Here is a 26954-nt window from a genome sequence, read left to right as displayed (position 1 = left end):
TGGGTTATAGGAAAAACATATGTAAGCAAATGTTATGGCACAAGATGGAAAGTACTTAATAAATATTAATCGAAGCTGAGTCTCGTGCCCAAACATTACAGGCAGAAGAACAGTCATTCCCCCCACCCCTCTTAACATCAGATGGTACTTCAAAGCCCATGGGGAACTGAGCAAGCACACGGAAATGGTGTTTACAAATTTGCACCCCAAAATTAGCATGCAGGCACTTACTTGGGTTGGCATGTGGCTGCATCATTTGCTAAATATATATATATTGAAAAAGTCTACCACACACATTCCATGAATAACACAAAGGCCTTGATTTGTTCCTCCACGTGATGAGCACTCGTTAGGTCCAAAATTAACATTGCTTTCTGGCTGGGGTGTGCACATGTTTTTCCAAAAAGAGAAAAATTCCACGATCTCTCAGCCCTAATCAGAAGTCTACTGTAGAATCTCACTAAATAGTGACTCTTGATGGAAGAAAGGACTACCAAAGGAGTACAAAGTGACATTTATTCAGATCACTCATCTTTCTGAGCTCCGCTTTCATCTTTATATACATTTGGGATATCATTTCCTATTTTTGTTTACTGGATCCATTCCAAAGGTTAAGTGGAAAAATAGCTTAAGTCTGGCTTTTAAGAGTGTAATATTGGGGGTAACTGACATTGTGATTAGCAGATGTCACCCCAAGCCCACCAGATGTGGGCCTGGATGTCTGTTGCTGCATTTCTCTGTATGGTACAAAACCACACATCGTACGATGGAGGATAGGATGCAGTGGGTAGAGTGCTTGCTTTACAGGCACAGAAACCTGAGTTTGTACCCAAGATTTCACACGAAAAATCCAGGTCTGGTAACATACACCTGTAGTCCAGCACCAGAAACCAGGGACTGGAGAATTTCAGAGGTTTCTGGTTAGCTAGTCGAGCAAACCAGTGAGCTCCAGACTCAGTGGCTCAGGAAATAACGTGGAGAGAGATAGAGTAGGTGCTAACTTTTGGTACCCACACATACACACAGAAACACACACACACACACATACCTTGAATCCTAACTCTTTAAAGAAACTATTACTAGAAGATTTCTCAGTTGATAGCGGCAGCCTCCTCAGAGGAGACAACAGATTGACACAGTTATGCCACTTGACAGACTGAGAAGATGCCTTTGCCTCTCTGTGCTTTTAATCTCACTTCTAATATGCAGGTGATGTGCTATGCTTTATGCATTTTTGCTTTACTACAATGAGGCAATTTTCACAATTGTGTACAACACAGCACTGGACAAGTGAGAGATACACAAGAAAGTCTCCAATTGAAAGAGAATAGAGCCCACAGGACTCAGAGCTGGTCTTAATACTCGAGAGCTGTGGCATTACATGCAGGTTATGGCAAACTGGGTAAGTTTAAGTTTTTCTTCCCTCTTCCAGAGTACTCAACAACTAGAATGTGAGAGGAATAGAGGCACCATCCTATGTGCTGTACTGGCTACATCTGCTTCATGCCTTAATTCTATCTACCTTGTAATAGGTGTAGCCTTAAAGCTCCAGCCATATCAGGAGACGTTGGTAAGGGCATCCTCCTCTTCCAGTTTTGTTCCAACTTTGTGTGCTTAGTAATTCTTAGACAGACTGATTGCATATAGGAGCACAGGACCCCCAGCCCTCAGCCAGGCAAGACAAGCATGTGACAGATGTTAAACAGCTATTCCCAGACATGTCAGCCAAAAGGCCAGAGGCGGACACCCTTTATTGTCTCCTCTGAAGCACAATTACTTTTTCACAGCTGATGGATGATGGATGTGATTGTGTCAGTCCAAGTGATACCGCAAGAGTCACCTGACACTCTGAGGATCTGCTGTCCTCACTGGCACACTCCTGTTCTTCCATCTGTAGACAATAGCATACTCCTGTCTGTCCCCGCCCTCGTCCCTTGCTCACGTACTCACCATCACGGAAATGTGGAGGATATGCATCTGTTCCTCAACGATCTCTGAGGGCTCCTGGAGTGTGGGAGCTGTGGCCTGGGCCAGCTGCCCCGAACTGCTCATGGAGACATGGAAGTACAGTGTGCCATTCTCCAGCCACTGCTGCCTCCAGTGCACCAGAGAAATGTCCGCTGCTGTGCCAGACATCTCTGCAAGACAAGACCAAAAGCTACGGGTGAGCGACATGCCAGGCTTTTGTGCTTTGGGGGCAAAGCTACTTCACACAGCCATGAACTCAGAAGCCAAATATTATGTCAAGATGTTGTTTCTATATACCACCTAGGATCCAGGAGTCACGACTTCCATTTATAGATGGGAAACTGTGGTCAAGATACTCCTCAAGAAACACAGGACCTAGCCAGGCGGTGGTGGCCCATGCCTTTAATCCCAGCACTTGGGAGGCAGAGGCAGGCGGATCTCTGTGAGTTCAAGACCAGTCTGGTCTACAAGAGCTAGTTCCAGGACAGGCTCCAAAACCACAGAGAAACCCTGTCTCGAAAAACCAAAAAAAAAAAAAAAAAAAAACAGGACCGGAGCTACGACTTGATCTTGGTATGTCTGTCGCACTTTTTCCAAGACCTCATGTATGAAAAAGTAGTTCTTCCCCCAGAGTAGAGTAAAACTAAACGAACAGATAAAAGTGTTGCAGTTTTCTAATGTTGTACAATAGCAGAAAACAGAGGAAGATGCATCTTTAAGTTCACGTATGATTTTCACAGACACTTATGTGGAAGTCCTCAGAGTAGAAACTCAGAGCTGGAAATCCCCAAGAGAGCTTATGATTCAGCTGTGGTAACTAGGGTCAAGCCTGTTCAGGGAAGAGCCAGACAAATGTGCTATTCTAAGCCTTTCTCAAGGGTTGATGAGCACAACTCCATTTTGAGAAATGTATGTTATATGTTCCGAATGAAGAGAACTTTTTCGCAGATGCCTCCACTGCTTAAAAATCATTGAAGAGGATTAGTGGTGGCTCTGTTAGTTAAACTACTCTCATGTAAACATGAGGATCTGACTGTTAATACTCCCGAACCCCTCGTAAATTCTTCAGGTGGAGTAGCATGTTTATGTAACTCCAGAGCTTCAAAGTAGAGGGACTTAGGTCCCTGGAATTCACTACTCAGACAGAAAAGCTATGTCAGTAAGTTCCAGAATCAGAGAGAGTCTCTCTCTAAAAAGAATATAAGTTGAAGATTGATTGAGGACAACACCCAATGTTGGCTTCTGGTGTCAACTTAAATATGCAGATATGTGCATGAACACCCATACACATTCCTAAACAAAGATACATTTTCAACACACACACACACACACACACACACACCAGAACCATTACATAACTCCACTGATGTCATGTAGCTGGAAGAAAATTAATATTTTCTAGTAATTTTAATCCAATATCCTAATTTGAAGACCTGACTCTTTGTGCTTTTATCTGTTTATAAATACTTTTTAAAATATCATAAATATCATGTAAATGGTAATTTTATTAAATATTATATCATCACCATAGTCTCTTATTAGGTAACAAGGGTAGTAGAAGAGCTTTCAAAAATAGTTTTGCTTGGAGATTATAAATTATATCCTTAGTGCCTTCTACTAAAGCAAAGCATCACAGGAAACATCTCAAAAGGACAAAGCTTATCATAAGCATCTATGAATAAAGGAGAAAGGAGATGGGATTCTGGGAGAATAACCAGGTCTGCAGTCAAGTCAGAATTACGTTGGGAGCCAGAGAGCCATAGTAGTGTCCATAGAAAACATTGAGTCTTAGTAGTATCTGAGGCTTAGAAATTTGGTCCACTACAGTCACGGACTGACCCCTACAAAACCCAAAGATCCCATGTGCATTTTACACAGAGAGCAGGACTGGTGAGACAGGTCAAATCCGAGCTCTCTCTTACGCAGTCGTCTCTTCTCGTGGCACAATTGCAGCCCTCTTCTCATCTGGCGGCACTGAAACGTCTCCTTGGCTCAGACAAATCCTAAGGAATTTTCCCATGTACTCCAATCCCAAAAGACTTTATTTTCTTAAGGTAAGCAATCAAAAATCCTTAGGGAGGGATGCCTGGCACTTAGTAAGGGCTATGAAGAAAGTTAGTTATGATTTTTTAAATTAATTATTGATTTATACTTATAATAATTATTAATATGAATAGGATCTAATCCAGTCACTTGTTGTGAAACAAGGCTAGTGATATCCTTGATGGTGTTCTCTTCAGTGCCCCACTCTATTGCAGAATCCTGCAAAATATAGCTGACATGCCAGCTCTCTTAGCCCCTCTATCCACCCACCTAGATTGGGGCATTATCCTCTTATTTCATGGCTTCCTACAAATACTTCCTATCTTGGTTACCTCCACCTCCCCCCTTTCTTTCCTGTTTATTCTCAACCACAAACTACAACACAAGTCATCTCATAGTACTGAACATCCAATTCTAAATCTTTCCAGGGTCTCCTCCCTCATTGCAAAGAAAAGACGAAGTAACCAGAAAATGATGAATTATTATTCCAAGTGCATGGTCTTGGACTGCTTGAAGGATTAGCCAGATATGAAGCAGAGATAGAAGTAATCACAGAAGCTTGTCAGCTCTTGGAGTCATAAACCCCAAAGGGCCCTGAGAGCTATTGTGGTACTTAGAAGATACTCACTGAGTCTTTCTCAGCACTTTCTCTGCTGGAGCTGGGGTGATCTATTCTGCTACTAACCCACGTTTCAATCTCAGGACCAGGGACACTGGCAGTCTTTTCTGGCAGCAGCCAACTGTGCCACAGTAAGATGGAGGCATTATAATAAATGGTCTTGTTTATCAAAGCCCAGAATTAGAAATTCAGGGAACTGAGGCTAACCCAACACTGAAGAGTCTAAATCTATAGAACACCACCAAAGCAGTAGATATGTAGCTGATCCAGTCTGATTTAGACAGGCAGAACAAGCCCAGGGATACTGGTGGGAATCTGAGTACCCGTCTCCTGGAGCTGTAAAATCCCACCATGCATGAGCTCTCCCCGCTCACGTTCCTATTAGGCAACAGAGGCTTACAGATGGTTAGTGACTCATTTAAGGCCACTGGTGAATCTGTTCTCCGCTGGACTCGGTGGATTTCCAGTCAACACAATTTCTACAATGCCAACTGCACTTGCAGCATCTCCGTTTCCTTGACTAAATTAGCCCATGAACAAAACTAGATTGAGCTCTTTGTTTGCTACAGCAATGAGTGCACAGTCAGCAGACAGTAAATGTTAAATGATAATAACAGTGTGTGAAACACAGTAAATATTGAATCACATAAGATAGCTCTGGACTTACACTATTGTTGGGGCAATAGGAGAGGAAGCAGGAAACTGCAAAATGAAAACTACTGTAGTGGAAACAGAAAGCCATGCTATTCATTCATTCACTCACTCATTTATTCATTCAATGTAACTTATCATGATCTGAAACACTTTCAGGCTACTTAGCTGCTCAGAATATGGAGATAAATGAAATGCCTGTAAGGAGCTCAGAATCTGTGAGCAACAAAAGTTCTATGTAGTCTGCTGTCTCCCAACTCCATGCCATGACCTACATACATGAATGTCCTCTGAGATTCTGAATTATCTGACTTATTTCTTCTGTACTGAATCCTGTTCACCATGAGCTATAGCCCGATAGGCCTTAATATATCTGTTAAATGTGTTAGCTGCCTCTTGTATCAGGTAATAAGCATTTTCTGTCCAATCTTCCTGCAACTCTCATCCCAAAGCTGAAAAATTGGTTTCTTCTCAGTATTAATCCCCCAATCCAAATGCCACCAGCTCTGTGAAGCTGGGCCTGAGCACTCAGGCTGAAGGACTCTTCTCTAAGCACATTCAATCTCTTATATGCTTCCTTCACAAAAACTTCTGGTAGCACTTGTGATTATTATAAATTTATCACAGATATTTACTTGAATATGTGCTTATTCTATGGCTCTCCAGGAGAGCAGAGACCTTGTCTGCCTTATGTCCTGTCATTTCTCAAGCACTTTGCAAAGTACTTGGCATATCATAAATAATTACTGCATCTTTAGTGTATAAGTAAATATATATTTACGTATGCATATAGACATAGAGATACTTATGCATATCCATAGGAAGTTGGTAAACTTAGTAAAAATATAATTCAGGATGTTAAGTCTCATCAGAGAATTAAATGAAGAATAAATACCTGTTGGGAACTCAAAGTCAAAAGGGGCCTGCTAAGCTTGGAGACCAAAAACCCTCACGGAGTAGCGTGGGCACAGTTGAAAGCAGACACTGATGTTCTTCCGGGGTGGGAAGATATCAAGAACCAGCTGGGCAACCCAGAAAACAGAGCAAGGTATTCATGCAAGAGTTCAACAAATGCAACTCCCACGGAGGTAGGGATTTCAGTGCATGTGTTAGAGCATCTACTTTATTTGGCAAGCAGTCAGGAATTGGCAGTGCAAGCTTGATCAGAGAGCCAATCCTGTGTCCATTACAAACCAAGTCAAAGAAATTGTAGCATGACCAAAGCCAGCTCTTGAAATTGCCTGCTGATTGATTTTCCAATTGCATTTTCCTTTTTTTCTTCCCCTGGTCCCTCCATATAAACATTTCATTGAAGTCTTCAAGTCATATTACAATCAAACTTAAAGCAAAGGGGGACTAAACACATTTGGTCTGGAACCAAGACGATTCCCATAAAGGCAGATTATGCTGACATGATGAATATAAAATGAAACAGCAGATATTAAAGTGGGAGAATTGGTGCACCATGCCTTCCGGTGGTAGGCTGACTCCAGCGCCTGCCTCTCTCCCACCCTGTGAAGCTTGGTTTTTTATTGGAAGCATAAAAAGATACAGAGATTGCCTTTTCACCTTTGTCAGTCCCCCCCCCCATGGGGTGGAACTTGTGAAATATTCAACAGCCTCAAATCCCCTCCACCATCCCACAAAGAGGATCAGCCTTCATCAGTAATTCTGGGGAGCCTGCTACCATGCCTCAGAGGCTACTGATGCCTTTCAGCCTCCTGAAAAAGAAATAAAAATCCCTAAGGCGTATTATGCTTTTAATTGGCTTGTTCTTCCTAATCTATGGCACTCATTGTATTTTTATTTAATTCCTGAAGGTCATTATGAAAATAAGCGGTGCTTCTGATCTCCAGCCATCCTGGTAACATCTCCCAAGTGGCTAACTAACCAGCCTCCTGCTTCCACAGCACCAGCTGACCCTCCAATCGATTATTTGCAGAAATCCAGGGAGAGCTTCTGATGAGTTTGTAAATGGCTTGACCTCACTGAGGAAGAGGAAGACATTATATACAATTGCCTCTAAGAACTTACAGCCCAGGCAGGAAGAGTTGGGTAAGGCAGTAATGTTAACTCAAGCTACCCTTGTCACCAGCTATTATAGCTTCACACCTGATCATCATGCGCCCTCAGAGTGGGTCTAGAAAGTAATTGCAAAAACACGTCCTCTTCTTAATCTCTGTAATAGTTAATTAATGCAAACCTTTATCATCACTCTCCTGGGCTATTGCAACTGGTTCTGTGCCAATCACAGTCTCATCAGAAAAGAAAAGATACATTCAATAAGGTCATTGAAAATTGTTTCGTAAAAGGGGCCATTTACAGAGGCTTGGGTAGGATTAAAACAGGCCAGTGATAGCGAGCGAAGTACTGCAAAGTTAGCAACAGGAAGGAACTATCACATTGAGGTGAAGAAGGAACTGTTATCCTGAAACTCTGAGTCATGCATCCAAGAGTGCTACAGACAGCATCTGCAACCTTTGCTAGAATGGCCCAGGCACTGGCAATGCATGAGCCAGAGTAGAAGCTGTCAATAAAATAAAGACCCTGCACATATTCTCCTTCCACCCTGCCGGTGTCTCATACATGTCAACCTTAACTGGATACCCAAGGATGCTTTAGGCCAAGCAAATCATATAGTTCAGCCTTCTTGCTTCCCCAGCAGACAAGAAATGGATCTCAAAGGACAAGTGGAGACAACTCACCAGGTCCTTTAACTGGTATTACTACCACCTGCCAATTTCCTTCTTTCCAACTATTCATCAAATTAGGCAAAGGGAAGAAATTTCTAACTAGCGATCTGATCTTCTCATTCTTCTATTCAAAGCTCTTCTGTGATGCTTAATGTTCCTTGTGAATATATTTGAGGAACTTGCCACACGAGTCTGTTCATGAGGCAACTATAACTTCCTCTCTACTCATTTTTTCACTCTTTTTTTTTTTTTTTTTGGTTTTTCGAGACAGGGTTTCTCTGTGGCTTTGGAGCCTGTCCTGGAACTAGCTCTTGTAGACCAGGCTGGTCTCGAACTCACAGAGATTCACCTGCCTCTGCCTCCCAAGTGCTGGGATTAAAGGCGTGCGCCACCACCGCCCAGCTCATTTTTTCACTCTTTCCCTAGTATTTACATGCTAATTCACACTCATGGTATTATAATTATGATATGTACAGGTGCCCCTCAATCTACAATGGGATTGCATAAACTTATGAATATTTTATAAGCTGCAAATAACGTATGTGAGGTTCACTTTACATAATTTACAAACCCAACCTCCCAGATCTTAACATAACACGCCTTAAGCCTCCTCAGAAGATTTCATTAGATTACAGGGGACCAAAATCATCTCACACAATGCCTATTTTGAAATAACATGTTGACTAGCTCTTGTAATTGTTGGTATACATATCCCATTCTCATTGTATGTGATACAGACATATTACATACTGCTCTGAATGTCTTGAAATTATTTGTTTACTCTGCATCCCAGATTGTGGTTGAACACAAATAGGGTTCCAAAAACATTTCACAAGTTGAATTAAGTTACACCTATCTCTGAGGTAAAGGAGAGCAACTCCATTAGTGATGGCTTGAATCCCACAGAGAAACCTCACAGAAAGTTTACCACCATCTTCTTCAAGTGTAAGCTCTATGGAGAATGCAAATTAAGAGGAAAATAATTTAACTTTCGTGTAAGAAATGATGTTTATATGGAAAGCAGGCAATCTTTGGATTTTGTTTGGAGATGAGCCCATGGATGCAGAGCTGGGAAGATACACACTAAAATAGTAATAAGAGTACTCTTCAAATGCTGAGATCAGAGGTGATTTGAATCATGTGCAGATACATTTTTTCTGTACTGACTGTAAATCACCTCGGCAGTAGAAGCAAATGCATGCACATTTATTTTAAAGATTCGTGTAGCGAATCAAACTTTTCTATGATCTGGGCGGGAGATACTCTGTCCTCAGGAGCCCAGTCCAAGGGGCTGAGAACAAAGGCATGCTAGGAATAGTACGAAATCAAAGTGAGAAGGTTAGAAAAGAAGAGATGGCTTCTGCTTGATTTAATGTCCATAGAGGAGTCCAAAGGATAGGCTGGATTTAAGAAAACCACTCAGAAGACAGAAAGTCCTTCAGATGGAGAATAGGTCCAAAATTGATGAGGCAAGAGGGTAGCGATCACATGAAGAGATACAGTGGGAAGAATGCAGAGGAGGCCAAAAAGCATCCTCACTTAAAGGAAGCTCAGAGAGCAAAACATAGAAAGGGGGCAACCCATACCTATGGATGGAGCAGCTCCTTTCAGAATAGTAAATGTATGTCCAGGCTCTTGGTTCAGTCAGAAAAAACCCTGGTTCTGGAGTTTTTGAAGCTCTCCACATAATAATTTTAAAAAGGACAGCCGGGCTGATATCTGAATGCATGTTAGATATATCTCAGTTGCTTTGACCTACTCACACAGCCTGGAATAGTGAAAAGAACACTGAATTTTGGATAAGAAACTTAGATTGGTATGTTCCTGGTATATTAACTGACCAGTGTACATGAGGACAAATCATAGTCAGTATGATTTTTTGTATTTGAAAAATGGGGGTCATTGTCTGCCCTACTTACATCATGACTAATATAGAATAGAGAAAGAATAAGGCCAAACATAGAAACATTTTCACAAATCTGCAGGGTTCTGCTGTTAGTTCCAAAGTACACAGCAACTTTACCCTGGTCCTCCAGTAGTGTGCCTCTCTCAAATCATTAGCTGTTTAAAATGTGTCATGCCCAGAGCTTGGCCCAGAGAATAGACTAAGGGGAGAGATACCTTTGACTGTTACCTTCACAGACTTTCTCATCTTGTCTGGGTTTTCTCCTTCCTCTGTTATTGTTTAAACAAACAAACAAACAAACAAACAACAACAACAAAACAGCAGCAGCAGCAACAGCTGTATTTTCCTTCTCATGCTTCAGTTTGCTTACTTATCTACCCTTTCATTGCTGTTCTCAGCATACAGCAGGTGCAAATATTTGTGAATGAATACATCATTTCTTGTACATTTATTAAACTTCTTCTCAAGAAAGTCATAATCTAGGAGATAAAGAAAAGAAAAAGTGGGCTCCCAATAAATCAGTTCCACTGTCACAGTGGGTGGGTGCATCCCTCGTGGTCCTGATTTTTTGCTCATGTTCTCCCTCCTTCTGCTCCTCATTTGGACCTTAGGAGCTCAGACCGTTGCTCCAAATTGAGCCCACCAAGGCCAGCTGGTCTGGGACTGAGTAAGCATGGGTTGATTCTGGACTCTCTGAGCATGGCGGACAATGAAGGCAGATGAGAAGCCAAGGACAATGGCACTAGGTTTCGATCCTAATACATGAACCGGCTTTGTGGGAGCTTAGCCTGTTTAGACGCTCACCTTCCTGGAAGTAGATAGAAGACCTTCATCTTCCCGCAGGGCAGAGAATTTGGACTGCTCTTCAGTATCGAGAGGGAGGGGGAATGGTGTGGGGGGAGGAGAAGAGGAGTGGGGGGAGGGGGAGGGAAGTGGGGGGAGGGGGCATTATTTGGGAGGAGGGGAGGGAAATGGGAAACAGGGAGCAGGTGGAAATTTTAATTAAAAAAGAATAAAAATAAAAAGAAAAAAAAAGATAAAAAAAAAAAGAAAAGAAAAGAAAAGAAAAAGTAACCAAAGTGGTGATGTTATGGTAGTTGCCGCAGAAATAAAGATGGATAGCATACTACAGGAGTATGTGTGAGGCTAGTCACTGGTCCTTGTGGATTGGGGATTTGGGCAAGGCTTTGCAGAAATTATGATCTGGGTGGTTTATGATTCTAAAAGATCCTGATATCAGGCAGGTTACACGATACCAATGGTATGCTGGTTTGAAAGGCTGCCTGGGGGGACAGAAGGTGAAGAGGTGGTGGGGGTGTGACAGAGCTGAGGCCCTGAAGCAGTAGTCAGAGAGGAGCATCCCAGGAGTCCTCAATCCCCCTCCCACCATCAGCTGTCAGCACTCATCTCTGCCCTGTCTCCAATCTGCCCTTTGCTGCATCCCTTGGGAACTGCATCTTTTATATAAAACTCTTTTCCTAAGCCACTCGGTAGAGATAAATAATACAGTTATGCTTGGTTTTAAAGGGAAAGGGAAGAGAAGAATTAAGAGTTATTGGCAAGGGAGAAAAGCATATCATTTCAGATTAGATTTGAAAATAGATGGAAGGTTGATGGAATTGATTCTCATTACTCTTAGCTATTCTCTCCTGAATCATCTTCCCCTCTCTTTGCTTCATTTTTTTCCAGGGTGTCTCTCCTCGTCATTTAGCTTCACTGTATCTTGTTTCTGCCATGTGTTTGAAGGTTCTCTGTTCTTTTTTAAGTTCACCATAACAGTAGGTTTTACAATTTCCCTTCTCCCAAAAAATGATGCAGAGAAGTAGCGAAATGCACGAGAATAGGAAGAAACATTTGAAATACCTACTGAAGCATCAGGGTGGAGGGTTTTATTCATTGTCCATTTAGTCTGGTCAGAGCCACAGATATGCATGGTAGAAAACGCTATATTCATTTCTCAACTGAGAGCTCCGATGCCTCATGCATCTAATAAGTGGCAGAGGACTCAATCCCTGTTTTCGTGATCCCAAACTGAGTGTTTTCACTGCCCTCCTGCCTGGAATTAGGAAAGGGTTTAAGACACTGAAGTAAAGACACAGAGCATTCAACTCCATTTTCATGATATAAGAAGTACAAGTGCAGGGGCTGGAGAGATGGCTCAGAGGTTAAGAGCATTGGCTGATCTTCCAGAGGTCCTGAGTTCAATTCCCAGCAACCACATGGTGGCTCACAACCATCTGTAATGAGATCTTGTGCCCTCTTCTGGCCTGCAGGCATACAAGGAGGCTGAACACTGTGTACACAATAAATAAATAAATCTTAAAAAAAAAAAAAAGTACAAGTGCAGTCATGCTGCTGGTCTCCCTGATGCTCTAGCTATATGTTTTACCATTCTGAAAGTCACATGTTAGGGTTACACATGCTTCCCTCTGTTTTTAAGATCCAAATATCACCCCCACAAAGAGGTACAGTAATTATCAAGTTATGGAGAGATTTGATGGTCACTCTGGTTCTTTCTATACACTTCACTGCACTGACCTTTAACAGACATACCTCTCTGAACCTTACTTGTATCTGAGAAAAAGGTAAGAATCATAAAAACAATCTCTTATTATTATTGTGAGAATCTGGAGAATGGAATGTGTGAAGGACTTAGCATGTAGCCTGTGGATATTCCCTGTCAGACATCTCTCTTCTTGTCATTCTTTTCCATCTCACCTCTACCAAGGAAGTAAGAGTTAGACTGTTATGAGTGCAATGGGGATTTGTCTGACAGTATCAAAATTAAGAAAGAGGAAGCAGAATAAATATGAAACTGTAGGCTTTGGGGAATACTATGCAAGTGTCTTCTAACTCATCCCAAGTGCTCCACACCCATTCTTTAGCTTTAGAGCAATGATACAGTACAGTGTTATGAAATTACATTAGAGAGTATGAAGGGATGGAGAATTGACCCACACATTTTACTGACCCAGAAAATAAGAATCAGAGATGGGTAGAACTTACTTTAAGTCACACAGTCCTACAATTGAACACTCTTGTCACTGTATATAGATCAAGATTTAGAAAAGAACCAGATCAGAGGATGGAGGTAGCAATCTCCCTGACTTTAGGCAGTAATTTTGTACCTTGGCATCTGAAGTCTGTCCTAAAGATGCTGCACAAGGCTCTTTACTCCCCTGCTCTTCAGACAGACTGATTGATCTCCTGCCCAAGAGGATGAGCATGTGAGTGTCGGTGCATGGATTCTGAGCTGACAGGCAATAAACCGTGATGAGTCAGGGGAGTCCAAAACCACCCAATATATGTGGTGTGGGAGTTCCTTCTGTATATGTGTTGCTTATATTGGTTATAAATAAAGAAGCAGCTTGGGTCTATGACAGGGTAGAAGAAAACAAGGTAGGAATTCCAAGTAGAGATAGAGGAGAAAAGAAGACCGAGTCAGAGACATGCCATGTAGCTGAAGGAGACAGGCTCCCTGGAACCTTGCTGGTAAACCACGAGCCTAGTGGTAATACACAGAATAATAAAAATGGGTTAATTTAAGATGTAAGAGCTAACTATAAATATGCTTAAGCTATTGGCCAAACAGTATTAAAATTAATATAGTTTCCATGTGATTATTTCGTGTCTGGGCAGCTGGGATGGAACAAGCAGTCTCTGAGTGCGTATATGTGAGGATAATGAATGCTGCAGAAGGGAAGTAACCAGAATTGACGAGATGATCATACTGGAAGCCAACACCACCAGTTATTTGCAGAAAGGAAGACTAGGAGGAATACCCTTCTGAGATAAATATACTTTTACATCAGTCCCTGATCAGGACATGTTGCATATTGATGCTACATAACCACACTCAGCCAAATTTCTGGATTCCAATGTTTGTTCATAATTCATCACTTGCCCCATCTCTCTCTGAAATTGAGCTGGCCTTAGCACTCTGGAGAGCCCAACCCTTAAGGTAGTATCCTTCCTCTGAGCTGTCAGGCTTCTAATCTCTATACTGATTCCCTAACCTTGCTCATCCCTAATTCTCATCACTGTTGCTAAGTCATAAGCTTCACCAGGGCCATGAATCACTGTTATCTCCACTGTCTCTCCAGCAGCAGCTTAGTGCTCTGTGCTACAGCCAAAACAAACTGAATACAGGAGTGATGGAGATTAAAATTAAAGCATCAGTGAGGTGGAAAGCATGGGAGACATCTGGTCACAATTTCATATATTGGAAAACTGAGGCCAGGCAGTAAAGGGTGAGTATAGACTAGACACCGAAGGAGAAGGAATCAAAGAGCTCCTTACAGGAACAGGGTCCTTCTGTTTGTCTGCTACATCCTCTTTCCTGAATTTTACAATTCTCCACCTAACCTTGCCTCTGTCCAAACAGCACTAATCTGGATCAAGGCACTTGAGCAAGGTCAAACAAGTGTACTCCTGCACATTTTCTGTACATGTTTCCTCCTTCCCTCCCTCCCTCCCTCCCTCCATTTGTCCTCCCTTCTCCCTGCCCTCTATGTTACCTTGCCTTCATTCTCAGAGCTCTAAGAACTTTGACCATGTTGTTCTCCCTACTAGATTATTCTCATTCTTTCTTTTTCCTGCCTATTTCAATCTTTAGAATTTAACTATTTAAACTGACTATGCAGTCAGCATCTCTCCTGCTTACACAGAAACAAATGTAATATGCAGCCGCAGGCTCTTCTCTCAAAAGGAGATATTCTCTTGCACTGGTCAAAGTTGGCAGCATCTCTCTCTCTCTCTCCCCCTCCCTCCCTCCCTCTTTCCCTCCCCCCTTTCCCCTCTCTCTTTCTCTCTCTTTCCCTCTCTCCCCCCCCTCTCACACACACACACACAAACATACACACACACACACACACACACACTCATACACACACTCCATGGGATAGAGAGAAAGAGAGAGAGGTTTAACAACATGTCTGAAAACTCACCTCTCACTGTTCTTGAGAGACTTTTGAAGCTAAGGCTGATCTGCTCAAGGAGGAGAGTAGCAGAGCCCATTTAACTGGATTTAGCCAGACAAAGCTCACCATTAATCACCAGTTCCATGAGAAAGCCCATCCGGCTGTGCAGTCTGACAAAATTTACAGCTGACTGGAGACTCAGGAGCATGTCTACATAGGTCAACAAGAACCATCAGAAGAACTACCCAACAAGCTTTACTAAATTGCCAGTGCCTATAAATAGAAGCTAGAAACTGCCTCAAGTTTCACACAGCAACAGCTACCTAGAATGATTCAGATATGTACTCTTAGTGAAGCCCTGCTTCCTTCAGGGTTGGATTGGGCATCCCCCATCTTCCTCACACTGCTCTGCTTCTCACACTATGAGATATTCATTGCTTTAGCTATTTCACACCTCGCCTACTTCTGCTCCCTGAGTCTCAGAGCCTCTTCAAACTAAAGGCATCTCTCTTGATGCCTGATACTTCCTCAATGCCCAGCATGGAGCCAGTGTTCCACGGGCATATGTAGCACTAAACAAGCAGAAATTGAAAGTTTTCCCTAAGCAACATTCTACCCTATTTCCTTTGCCCCCCTCCTAATCAAAGTCTCTCTGGCCCTGATTTGAAGGACTGAGTGGGTATTGATTGATTCCAACTAGCACTGCTTGAGTAGCATAATCTACCTCTATATTCCTTAAATAAGTTCCAGGCCTGTTCAGTGTGTGCATGGCAGGCTTGATTGTAATTCAGCCTCTACTCCATTACCCTTATTTATAACATGGTACTGGTGCACAGCCTGGGGCACATGAAATGATTATAGGACCCTTTTGACTTGCAATTCCACACCATTCAGTCCATTTTAGTCATGCCACAGATGGTGCCCAGTGGCAGGGAAGGAACTATTTGAGTATGGCAGGCTCATGGTGGGGAGGAAGAATAGTCCTTCTTGAATTTCTCACTGAAAGAGAGGATATAAAAATCCAGATCAGGAAATGAAGCATCCCTCTGGAACAGGGCAGTTAGTGCCTAGATAGTAGCAAACTGCACTTTCTAGATAAGGGTTAAGCACAGGCAATGGTCCTCTGACCATTCTGTGTTTATTTAGTTTAACTACTAATCAATCATCTGTCTCCAGGTGATGTGATAAAAGGCGATTTCTATACTGTAAGGTTAGCCATGGGAAATGTTAAATTCTGTTCTTGTCACTCTCTAGTCTGAAGTAAGTCATTCATATCTCTGGATAATAGTCTTCACATCTGCTAAATGGGGGTGATAATTACTCTCCTGGACCCCTTCTCTAGATCACTGAAAAGTGCCAATGATAAACTCATGAAAATAAATTTTAAATGCCATATTCTCTAAGGAAAAGCCAGGGTCATGTTTTAATACCGATGATGTCATGGAAGATGTCTATTAATAAACAAGTGTCAAATGTCTCAATAGAAAAGATTGAAGTCCTGTCTGACTCATGAACTTATTTCCCTGCTGTAACAGAGGGCCTCAGCTTAGTTGCTGCCACTGACCAGCTCAGTAGAAATCTTTGCTACCTTTCTGGGTGAAAACTCTGGCAGGAAGTCACTTCTCAATATTTAATTTTCATCATGTAAACTCAGGAGGAACTTAAGTCTCACTCTCTGAAAGTGAGACCCAAGTAGGCAGGAACTAGATTCTTACTAACGTTTGCCTTCTAAGGCCTAGAACAATGCTGGGTATAATACAACTACTCAACCTAAAATTAATAGAATGACTTACACTAGTTTACTATTTATAGTGTTTGTTGCTGTGTGCATGTTTGCTCATTTCTTCCCCCCAGTGTCCCCCTGACTTATGGATAATTACCTGACTTAGGGATAATTACCAGTGCAGACATGCACAGTGTTGAGATCAGAGTCAGCTCAGGAGCCAGCACCAGCCTGTGCTCAGTAAGGTTTGCAGCAGTGAACGCTGCTCCAACTACCATTTCTCCAGTTCTATACAAATAAATTGCACTTTACTTAATACAGACGTTTAGGATCGCTAGCTCTGAAGCACCCAAGCTTGTCTTTGATGGTAAATTCCTCGACAATAAGAATCACATCTGTCGGATGTCCTCTGTAGGAAACTATAGTTACAATCTGGAGTGCCTTCCGAGGGTTGGATTAGGAATCAGGACTCTGAGTTATCACATCTCTCAGCTCTCCCCCGCCTTATTTCCATTTTCAGAGCCACAGAAACTAAACATAGACTATGCCAACTCAGCAAATGTTTCTAAAGAGTCTCTGCAGCATGATGCCCTTCGCTGAGAGCTTTTGGGCCTCTTTTCTCTGAGAATCTTACTGGGAAGTTCCAGTGACTCTTGAAGGGCTGAGAACCTAGCCTCTAGAACAAAGGCACACTCTTCCACCATATTCTGTGTTGTCTCTCTAATTAACTACTAATCAGCTGGGTTTCCTGGCAACGGTTCTTCCCTCCCAGCTCTCACTGTTCTTACTTTGGAAATTAGAGAATCCACGTGTCTTTAAAAGTTAGGTAGAGGAATAGTAGAGAACACATTAGTGGGAAAGGTACTCTTGAAAAAACAGTCTGTATCTTGATGGATGCTGTGTTATACTACAGAGAAAATTACATAGCCCACTCCACAATTCACATGGTAAATCCTATACATATGTCACTGGTATTGTGTTTCTGAGAATTACAATAGGAAATGGGAAATAGGTTTGTCCACCTGATTTCACTCACCCCACACAACTACATTATAGGCAGTTGGCTTTTTCTGAATGTCAGACTTACTTAATAGTATAATTTCTACCATCATTCTTATCCATATAGGTAATATGCAACATAGTTAAAAGAATTCAGTTACTAGCAGCCAAGAGCATTGCCTTTCTGATGAACTAATGCAACTGTAACAAAGGAAGGTAGCTGCTTACTCCTGATAAGGTAAGTACTAACTTGGAGACAGAGAGTATGCAGTGACAGCCGGGTCAGGTAAGTTACATGTGCATCAAAAGCCATTTCTGCAAGCTTAGAAATAAAGGTGACCCTACAGGGGAGCTCCCATGTGTATATATTTTCTCCCAAAGCACAAATGTGTTCGTAAATGCATGTATTTCATGAATCATGATTCTACATACTTCTAGAATGATGGAGGAGAGTCATTTGTCTATGTGTTACTTTCATTGATTAATAAAGACACAGCCTTGGCTGTTAGGACAGAAAATTAGATAGGCAGAGTAGACAGAACAGAATGCTGGGAAGAAAGGAAGTGAAACAGACGTTATAGCTCTCCTCTCCAAGATGGACGCAGGTTAAGATCCTTTCTGGTAAGACACCACCTCGTGGTGCTACACTCATTAATAGAAATAGGTTAATCAAGATGTGAGAGTTAACCGGTAAGAAGTTAGAGCTAATGGGCCAAGCAGTGTTTGAAAGAATACAGTTTCTGTTTAATTATTTTGAGTAAATCTAGCTGGTGGCTGGGAGCCCTCCCGGGTGGTGGGAAGCAGCCCGCAGCTCCTTCTACACCAGAAAACCATTTTATTGATTATTTAAAACACAGACTACATGCTCATATGAGATTACAATCTCATATAAATGGATGCACACAGACACAATGTTGATGTATGTGTGTATGCAAATACAGACACCAGCACAACAGAGATTGTGGTCTTAGAAATGCATGCATGTCTACATTCTCCAAAACTGCTCCTCTCTTGTACTGACACCAAGAACTTGTGTTCATATGACATGTCTATATATTCCCTGACATATGGGAACTAGTCACTCTGACATCCCAGCATCCATAGGTAAATCACTATATGCACACACACACATAAATGCTCATCTGGTTCATTCTCATGTATTTTCTGTCATGCATGTTCCATCATGAATTTCTACACTATCAAGTATACAAAGACATTTTACATATGTCTGCATTCAGTCCCCCCCCCACAAACAGACATATATATCCATATGCCAACAGATCTGGGTACATTTGAACCTAAAGGCAGACCCAATGTTCATGTCTGTGCCCTTACATATTCTGACATTGAACAATACTTCTGACTCCTGGAGGATCTACTATGGATTTGTCCTTCCTTTGCACTCAAGGAAATAATCAAAATCCTCTTCCTCCTTTCTCTGCAAACCTATATTCTGTTTTCTAGAATGACTGGCATGCTGCCGTGGAGCAAGAAGAGCAGAGCTCTCTGTGTTTCTGAGCTGTCCATCCTCTTAATCTTTTCTGATTTTTTCTGTGGAAAAATTTGCTACTGACTCGCTATTTCATCCCCTCTGCCTAGTGTCCTTGAAAGAGACAGGTTGTCATGAGGCGGAAAAAGGCCCATTGATGCTAAGCCCCAGGCAGCCTGGTGACATTCCCTTGGGGCTCTTGCTTTTTTTTTTCACACCATGCAGGAAGCCTAGCCAGGAGCCTGAATCCAGTCTCTTCAGTATCAGGAAAAGATAAACAAAAACAGTTAGTAAAGCCTCAGTACTCCTTACACTGTCTGTTCATGGGTGTGATGCTTGGTCAGCGCTGCATTCTTCAATTTCTTTAATACCTACAATGTGAAAGGAGCTATGAGCAAACCCATTTTACATGGCGGGGGGGTCTCTAGGTAAAGGCATTATCTCAAGGCACTGACTGCAGTTAGCCAGGGAGTGTGAGTAAAGTGGAAATTCAGCTCTACATGCCTCAGGGCATTCTCAATGCTCAGCAGGGTCTAGACCAGTGGTTCTCAATCTTCCTATTGCTGCCACCTTTTAATACAGTCCCTCATGTTGTAGTGACCCCCAACCATAAGGAGCGAAGAGAAATGAGGGAATGGGATTGTCAAGATGGAGGAAGGACAGAGATAAGGGCAAGAAAAGAGATACCTTGATTGAGGAGCCATTATGGCCCTAGCGAGAAACCTGTCTCTAGAGAAATTCTCAGGAATTCACAAAGATCACCCCAGCTAAGACCCTAAGCAATAGAAGAGAGGTTGTCCGAACTGGACTTGCCCTGTAGTCAGACTGGTGAATATCTTAACTATCACCACATCACCATAGAACCTTCATCCAGAAACTGATGGAAACAGAGGCAGAGACCCACATAAGATCACTGGACTGAGCTCCTAAAGTCCAATTGAATAGTGAGATGCATGAGAATATGAGCAAAGAGGTTAAGACCATGATGGGTACACCCACTGAAATAGTCTGCCTGAGCTAATGGGAGCTCACCAACTCCAGCCGGTCTAGGAAGGAACAAGCATAGGACCAAACTAGGCCCTCTGAATGTGGACTTGACAGTTTCATGGATGAATGTTTCCTTGACAGTTGCATGGCTGGAGCAGACTGAGGGGCCACTGAAAGTGGTACCAGGGCTTATCCCTACTGCTTGTACTGGCTTTTTGAGATTCTATTCTCTTTGGATGGATACCGTGCTCAGCCTAGATATAGTAGGGAGGGCCTTGGACCTTCCCCAAAGCAATGTGCCTTATCCTCTCTGAGAAATATATTGCGGGTCTGGTGGGGGGTAAGCAGAGGGAATGGGAGGAAGAGAGGGAGTGGTAACTTGGATTGGTATGTATAATGCAAAAAGATTGTTTTCTTGTTTAAAAAAAATAAAAGAAAAAAATATTTTTGTTGCTACTTTGAACTGTAATTTTGCTAATTTTATGAATAGTAATGTCAATATCTGATATGCAAGATATCTGAGACACAACTCCCGTGAAAGGGTTGTTCTAACCATACAGGGGTCACTACCCACAGGCTGAGAATCACTAGTCTAAGCAAAGACTGTCTAGCCACAGAACTTCCTAACCTCAATCTGTGTCCATTCAGAAGCTTTTGAAGGGATTTCATATGTAGAAGTCTCTACACCAACTCATCCTGGTAGTAAAATCCAGAGTTTACCAAGGTGGTGAGGAGGAAAGATGGTTTAGGGAAGAAGAGGAATAGAAAGGAGAGCAAAATCAGGCAGTAGTAGACAATATAATTCATTTTTTCCCTTATGGCCATGCTGAAGCCCTGAGGCCCTTCTCTCTACCACATATTGTCTGAGAGACTGACAGTGCTGAGTGGACAGTGAGAAAACCTTATCTGTGGGACTAACAGACTACTAGGACTCATGAGTATCTTACAGAGGATGTTAATGCTTGATTGGGTGCTCTAAAATACATTTATTCAATATGACAGACATACAAATAACATTATACATACTAGACAGGCTGCATCAAGGGGTGTGTGTGTGTGTGTGTGTGTGTATAGATGCATGTAACAAAAGGGATCATGATTTTGAAGGAGAGAAAGAAAGTAGGGGTACATGAGGGACAATGTGCAAATGATGTAATTATACTATAATTTGAACAAAATAAGAGGTAATAAAAAAGATATAATATATTGGCATGTTTTCCAAATAAGTGGGGAAAGAATGATACAAAACGACTTCCAACTGTTCTGTCTTGCAGTAGGTAGGTTCCCCACAAAGGTCCTTAGTTATCTATCAAGCTGTTACACTCATTATCCCACATGATACTCCTAACTAAACGCAGTTTGCCTACCCATTATTTATTCATGAATGTATGAGCTCACATATTTGATATATATATATGATTAGCTCAGGAGAATAAAAACACTAAACAAAATCACAAGATTTCAGTGAAGGAAGCAGATTTCATATACTTTCTGCTTCCTTAACACACACATTGCTCTTACTGCTATTTCTGCCCATGAACACATATGCTACCTAAAATAACTAACTAATTATCACAAGATTGGCTCCATGGCATAAGAAAGCAGAAACGGATGGAGCTTCGAAAGTCATCTAGTAATAGAACAATTGAGATCAGAGGAGGTGAAAATCTTAGACAGTGACTGGACCATGACTGGAACCTGACCTTTCAACCTAGGGGTCAGCATTTCAGAGAGTGCTTTTGTGGCAAAGCATGCGTTTTCAGTAATGAGAAGTCCTCACCTAGTCTGCTGACCCACAATCCAGTAAGGCAGATGCCCGGAAGCTCTCAAGTGCTGGAAACAGTGATCCTTCTAGCCTGGCGCTACAAGATCAGAACCCTATTTGACAAAGGATTCGCCCGAGGCCCGGAGAGAAGGGAACTGCGTAAATAAGCAAGCTCTCTCAAAGGAAACCTAGGATCTTTCCCCAGTTTATCCACTGAGTAGCACATTAAAGCAACCGTGTGTAGAGGTCAAAGACATAAGCATGGGAGGCAAAATATAGCAGTTTCCCAAAATGTCACTTCACGGTTCTAGAATCGTGAACCATGGCCTCGTAGGTACAGGGTATGAGACACACAGCTGAGAGTTCAGAAAGCACCCACACTTAATTCTCAACTGTTGTCCCTATCTTAGAATTTTTGACAAGGACCCACATTACCTCTTTGTATTAGGGGCTGAGAGTCATGTGACTGGCTCCAGTATTTTATTATATTTATCTGCTTTTTTAGTCTAGTTGTGTGTGTGTGGGGGGGCAAGTGTGTGGACAGATTGATTCCTTCCTTTTATTACATGAGTCTAGCCCCAGTCCTGGGCAGTGTCCCTTGCTGAGTTCCTAGTTTCTTCAACTTCGAATGGACGGGAAATAGCACTGTGGCTTGACAGGAGGTCTAGCCAACACAATCTTAACTTTGCTCACATTTTCTTTGGTACTCATCCATCTGGTCTATTCTACCCTACATATATTCACAGATTCTACAGACTCCCACCAACAACAGATTGAAAGCATTTGGATAAGACACTACATCTGTACTAAACATGTATCTGCTTTTTTCCTTGTTATTTTCTCTACAAGACTCAATAACAGCATATACCTTTTTCATTTTTAATATTACATATATTCTACAAATTATCTAAAGTATATAAGAACATGGATGTAGATTATATACAAATACTTCATTTTATGGAAGCTACTTGATTATCTTTAGATTTTGTTGGAAGATAGGGTCTTTAAACCAATGTCCAGTAGCTTCCGAGGGACTACTTAGTAAACCATTAGAATTTGTTACCCTAGGTGTCTACAATGTCTGCCCAACTGCTTTTTTGGTTCTTAAGTACACTGGCCAATAATACAAGTGAGTCTTAATACAGTTTATCTATCATACCCCTCCTGTCTTTTCTTAACGGGGAGTCTTCTTTAGTCAATGACAGGGAAAAACAAGGTTGTCTCAGGTATTGTCTCAGCTGTAGAAGTCCTCACTGCTCACAGATATCCCTGCTCTGGTATACGTCTTTCACTGTCTATCCGAACGAACCTCTTTCTGTCTGAGGTCTTCATGAGACTTCCTCATAGATAAATTATGTGTGCTCATGTCCTAGTCCCAAGGGGTGCTTCTGGCACACACAGAGCTGCATGTAGAGCACTGAATACAATTTCACACCCAGAACTGAGCCTTCAAGGCATGATAGGCATACCCAATAAAGATGCTCTGTAAGATGATACGAGAAATATGTTGATTCTTATAACTGACTTCTAATTTATCTTCTAGATAAAATTATTCCCACATACCCTGTTCATGGCCAGTGAAGAATGGTTTCCAGGTTCTTGTTCTTACCAAACATAGATAATCTATCCTTCTGATTCATGGTTTAAAATGACAGTTCATGAAATTGTCCTCCACTCCCATACCAGCCTTTGCAGCAACAAGGGTGCACAAACACATCCAGAATTGCAACATTGGTACTAGACATCTCACCCATACTTTGTTATTCCAAATACAGAAATGGGGAGCCAAGGTGAACCCTAAGTCACAAAATATGGAAGAGCAAGTACAGAAGAGTTCAGAAAGCCTTCTGTCAGCTCCAGCCAAATCCATTATTTACATTTTTGGGCATTATTGTTATTTGTTATTATTCCTTCCCAGGCATATATACACATTAGATATCAAAATTTTTATCTGTGTTATTTGATATCATGACTCCCCATAGTCTAAAATGATGCTTGTCAAACAGAAAATGCTCAGGAACAAAGCTTTAAGTGAACAAGTTCTCTCTTTAACATATTCATGGTCAACCCTATTTAGAGCTCTTTCTGGTCTCTTTGAGAATATGACACTTCCAAAAGGCCTGAAATTCCATCCCTTTTAAGATCAGAAGGCACAGATAGGAGAGGGGTTGAGGGCCACATCACCACATCACAACAACATCACCAACACTGATTTACACTCCATTGGTCAGTCCCTGTAAGGTCTTGTGCCAGTTACAATTACTGACTTTAAGTGTGGTGGCTATTATCATGGATAAGAATTTTTTTTTTTTTTGGTTTTTTCGAGACAGGGTTTCTCTGCGGTTTTGGAGCCTGTCCTGGAACTAGCTCTTGTAGACCAGGCTGGTCTCGAACTCACAGAGATCCGCCTGCCTCTGCCTCCCGAGTGCTGGGACTAAAGGCGTGCGCCACCACCGCCCGGCTTATCATGGATAAGAAAAGCATCAGTGCTTATCAACTAATGTTCAATCAAAAAGAAAAAAAAAAAACCCTTACTTGTATAAGAGTATAAGACTTCTCTCTCACTGCTAATGGGTTAGGAATTTTTATTATTTATTTATTTATTTATTTATTTATTTTTATTTATTTTTTTGCTAAGGCTGAGAGAGGGGAATGAACACATGTAGGTTATTTTCACCAGGATAATTAATAAGGAAATATGATGTTTCCATTTTCTTTCAGGCCCTTTGTTAATGACAAGGGGAACATACTGTTGGATCCTCCAATGTACTTACCAACCCAAAGAGAGCAGGCTGCAGGCTCAAGTCCCAGTGGGCTTTTAGCATCAGCTGGCAGGAATGTGGGATCACTGCTTGGCTTTCATTGTGCTTGTTTTTAATGGTGCCCTTTCAATGTTAGTAAGTGATTCTGTTTTTCTATTTATTCTTATGATATTAAAGTCCTTGCTGATAATATACACACTGCCTTGGAAGGAGAAACTAAAACAAGAAAGAAAAGGCAGATATGGCCAAAATGATAAGAAAAACCTAAATAACTGAGAACTGGGACACATTAGTTTAACCCTTGGAACAAAGTTCAGGACCCAAGGCTTTATGCCATTCGCCAGTGTTCAGACTTTAGACAAACCCATTAATCTCCCTGGATCTTGAGTCTTTCTATCACTAAAGTGGATGGATAAGAAAACCAATTCTTTGCCAGTTTTGAAACATGTTTAATTCTTTAAAGATGCCAATAAAAAACCCATAACAAACTCATAGAAAATATATTTCAGCCACTTGGCTTCCTCTGTCTATCTTCAAGATGTCTCACTTTCAGCTGAAGTTTGTAAACTCTGAAGGTTGTTGGCACCCATGCCTTTATTAGCAAGGTTGCACTGTGTCTTGCATCCTCTCACTCTGAAGAACACGTGTTTAGAAGATCACCACTGTCTCACGCAGAGCGATCACACTCTGGGTGGCACCTGCAGTCCTCCTCCCTCACTGTCTATATTTGAGTCCCTTGCGGCAATTTGGTGGAGTCTGAAAAAGAGCATGTGCATGCTTATGGGAGAGTCCCCGTTTAGTGCCCCTGGGCTTAGGTTCTGACTTACTATCTCTGCTGCAACATTCTCATATTGACTGAGCTATACCTTTAAACCATCCTGTGAAGCAGGAAGGCCATAGACAGAAAAGAATTAAACAAGATCTCCTTTAACTATGAGCAGTAGAGTAGACATTCGATTAATCAAATGTACTACATTGCAACATGAGAAATGCAACCTCAAATGTGTGCACTTGACAGAGGGAGAACAGAAAGGAGGATAGATGACATTTTCTCCACAGGCAACACTGGGAAGTTTCCTAGAAGATGATGTCTGTGTGCAGTCATGGAGAATAGAAAGGTGTTTTCTAGATGGAGGTAAAATAAGTGTTTTCTGAGCGTAGACTGAAGAAAAACAAGTCATTGGGTACTACTGATTCACCAATGGAGACCATAGCCCTCGCTGACCTAGACATGTAATCCAGCTTCTACAAACCATGAGTCCCCACAGTCTATCCTTGACATATTATACATTGAGAAAGGATTTATGGAGAAATTCTATGAACCATTAGAACAGTTACTGATGTGACCAAAGACCAAACTTTACCATCTGAAGGCAATCGGAAAAGGGGTGTAAACATTCTTTAATGCCATATCCAACAATATCTTTCTTTAGCCTTATATATATTTCCTGAATTTGTTTTGACATTTGTGCTTTGACACATATCTCTGTCTCCTGAGCTCTATTTCTTACCCCCTCTGTTCCTAACAGCCCTATCCTTTTTAGGAAGAAAGCAAAATCATGATGTCTCAGTTCCCTGATGAATGGAGGGAGGCTTTTTAGCAGATTTCTTATGCACTGCTAGACAACTCATCTCCTTAAGGCTTGATTCTCCAAGGACAACTCACTGAAAAGAGAGAGGCGCACATAGTTACTGGGGTTTGTATTTCATTGTTTGCATAAAACACTGCTAGCAATGTGGTAAATGCAGAGTTAGTTGACCAGCCCAGTGCTAATGTTTAAGTATAATGGCATGCAGATAAGAAGCCAAGCTCATTCTGGACAAACAGGAGTCTTCATTAGAATTGAAGATAAGGGTTCCTTGAATTAAGATTAGTAACCAAATTTGAAGAAATCTAATACTTCTGTCTCCCAAAACTCATACACATCCTTTTTGCTGACATTTAAAACCCAGTCCCATATTTACAAAACCTTCAGTCAAGGATGCATATTGTCCTAGGCTTGCTCTCTTTGCTCAAATCTAATCAAAACAGGGTTATTTATCACTTCATTCCTTCAAAACATATTTATAAAACTAGCACTAAATACATATTGAAGTATGTCTTAATGTTTTCTAGCAACACCTTTCAAGTCTGAGACCTCTAGCTTTAGTGGAACCATAGCTGAGCCTTCAAAACTAATGGCCCTTCAAAATTAATGGCCCTTCAAAACAATAGGAGGCCACTTTTCTTCCTGTTTCTTTTTCAAGAGATAAGTAAGTCTTTACATAATCTTCAGCAGTGCAAAGGCTGTGCACCTCCTTCCTTGGCTCCCTGGAGAGTGACATCCCCGAGGCACTGTCTACGAATGTCTGAGTGAGAAACAGTGAGGGTTCCCTGCTTTGTCAGCACTGACTGACAGCTCATGTCTGCTGCTAGCCTGTGCAGAGACT

At 41.7% G+C, this 26954-nt stretch overlaps 1 protein-coding gene across 5 annotated transcripts in view; it reads right to left on the bottom strand.

The window, feature by feature from the left end:
• The window catches only part of Astn2 (astrotactin 2), a 987955-nt gene that overhangs the window by 844933 nt on the left and 116068 nt on the right, over positions 1-26954 (bottom strand). For all 5 annotated transcript variants that reach the window (XM_057784267.1, XM_057784266.1, XM_057784268.1 and 2 more), the window contains exon 2: positions 1951-2138. In XM_057784267.1, the coding sequence (XP_057640250.1) occupies positions 1951-2138 (188 nt within the window). The remainder of the gene's footprint in view (positions 1-1950; positions 2139-26954) is intronic.

The sequence above is a fragment of the Chionomys nivalis genome, chromosome 11 (assembly GCF_950005125.1).
Source record: "Chionomys nivalis chromosome 11, mChiNiv1.1, whole genome shotgun sequence".
Lineage (NCBI taxonomy): Eukaryota > Metazoa > Chordata > Mammalia > Rodentia > Cricetidae > Chionomys > Chionomys nivalis.
Note: the sequence above shows the minus strand (reverse complement) of the source record. Positions and strands in the feature narration are given on the sequence as shown.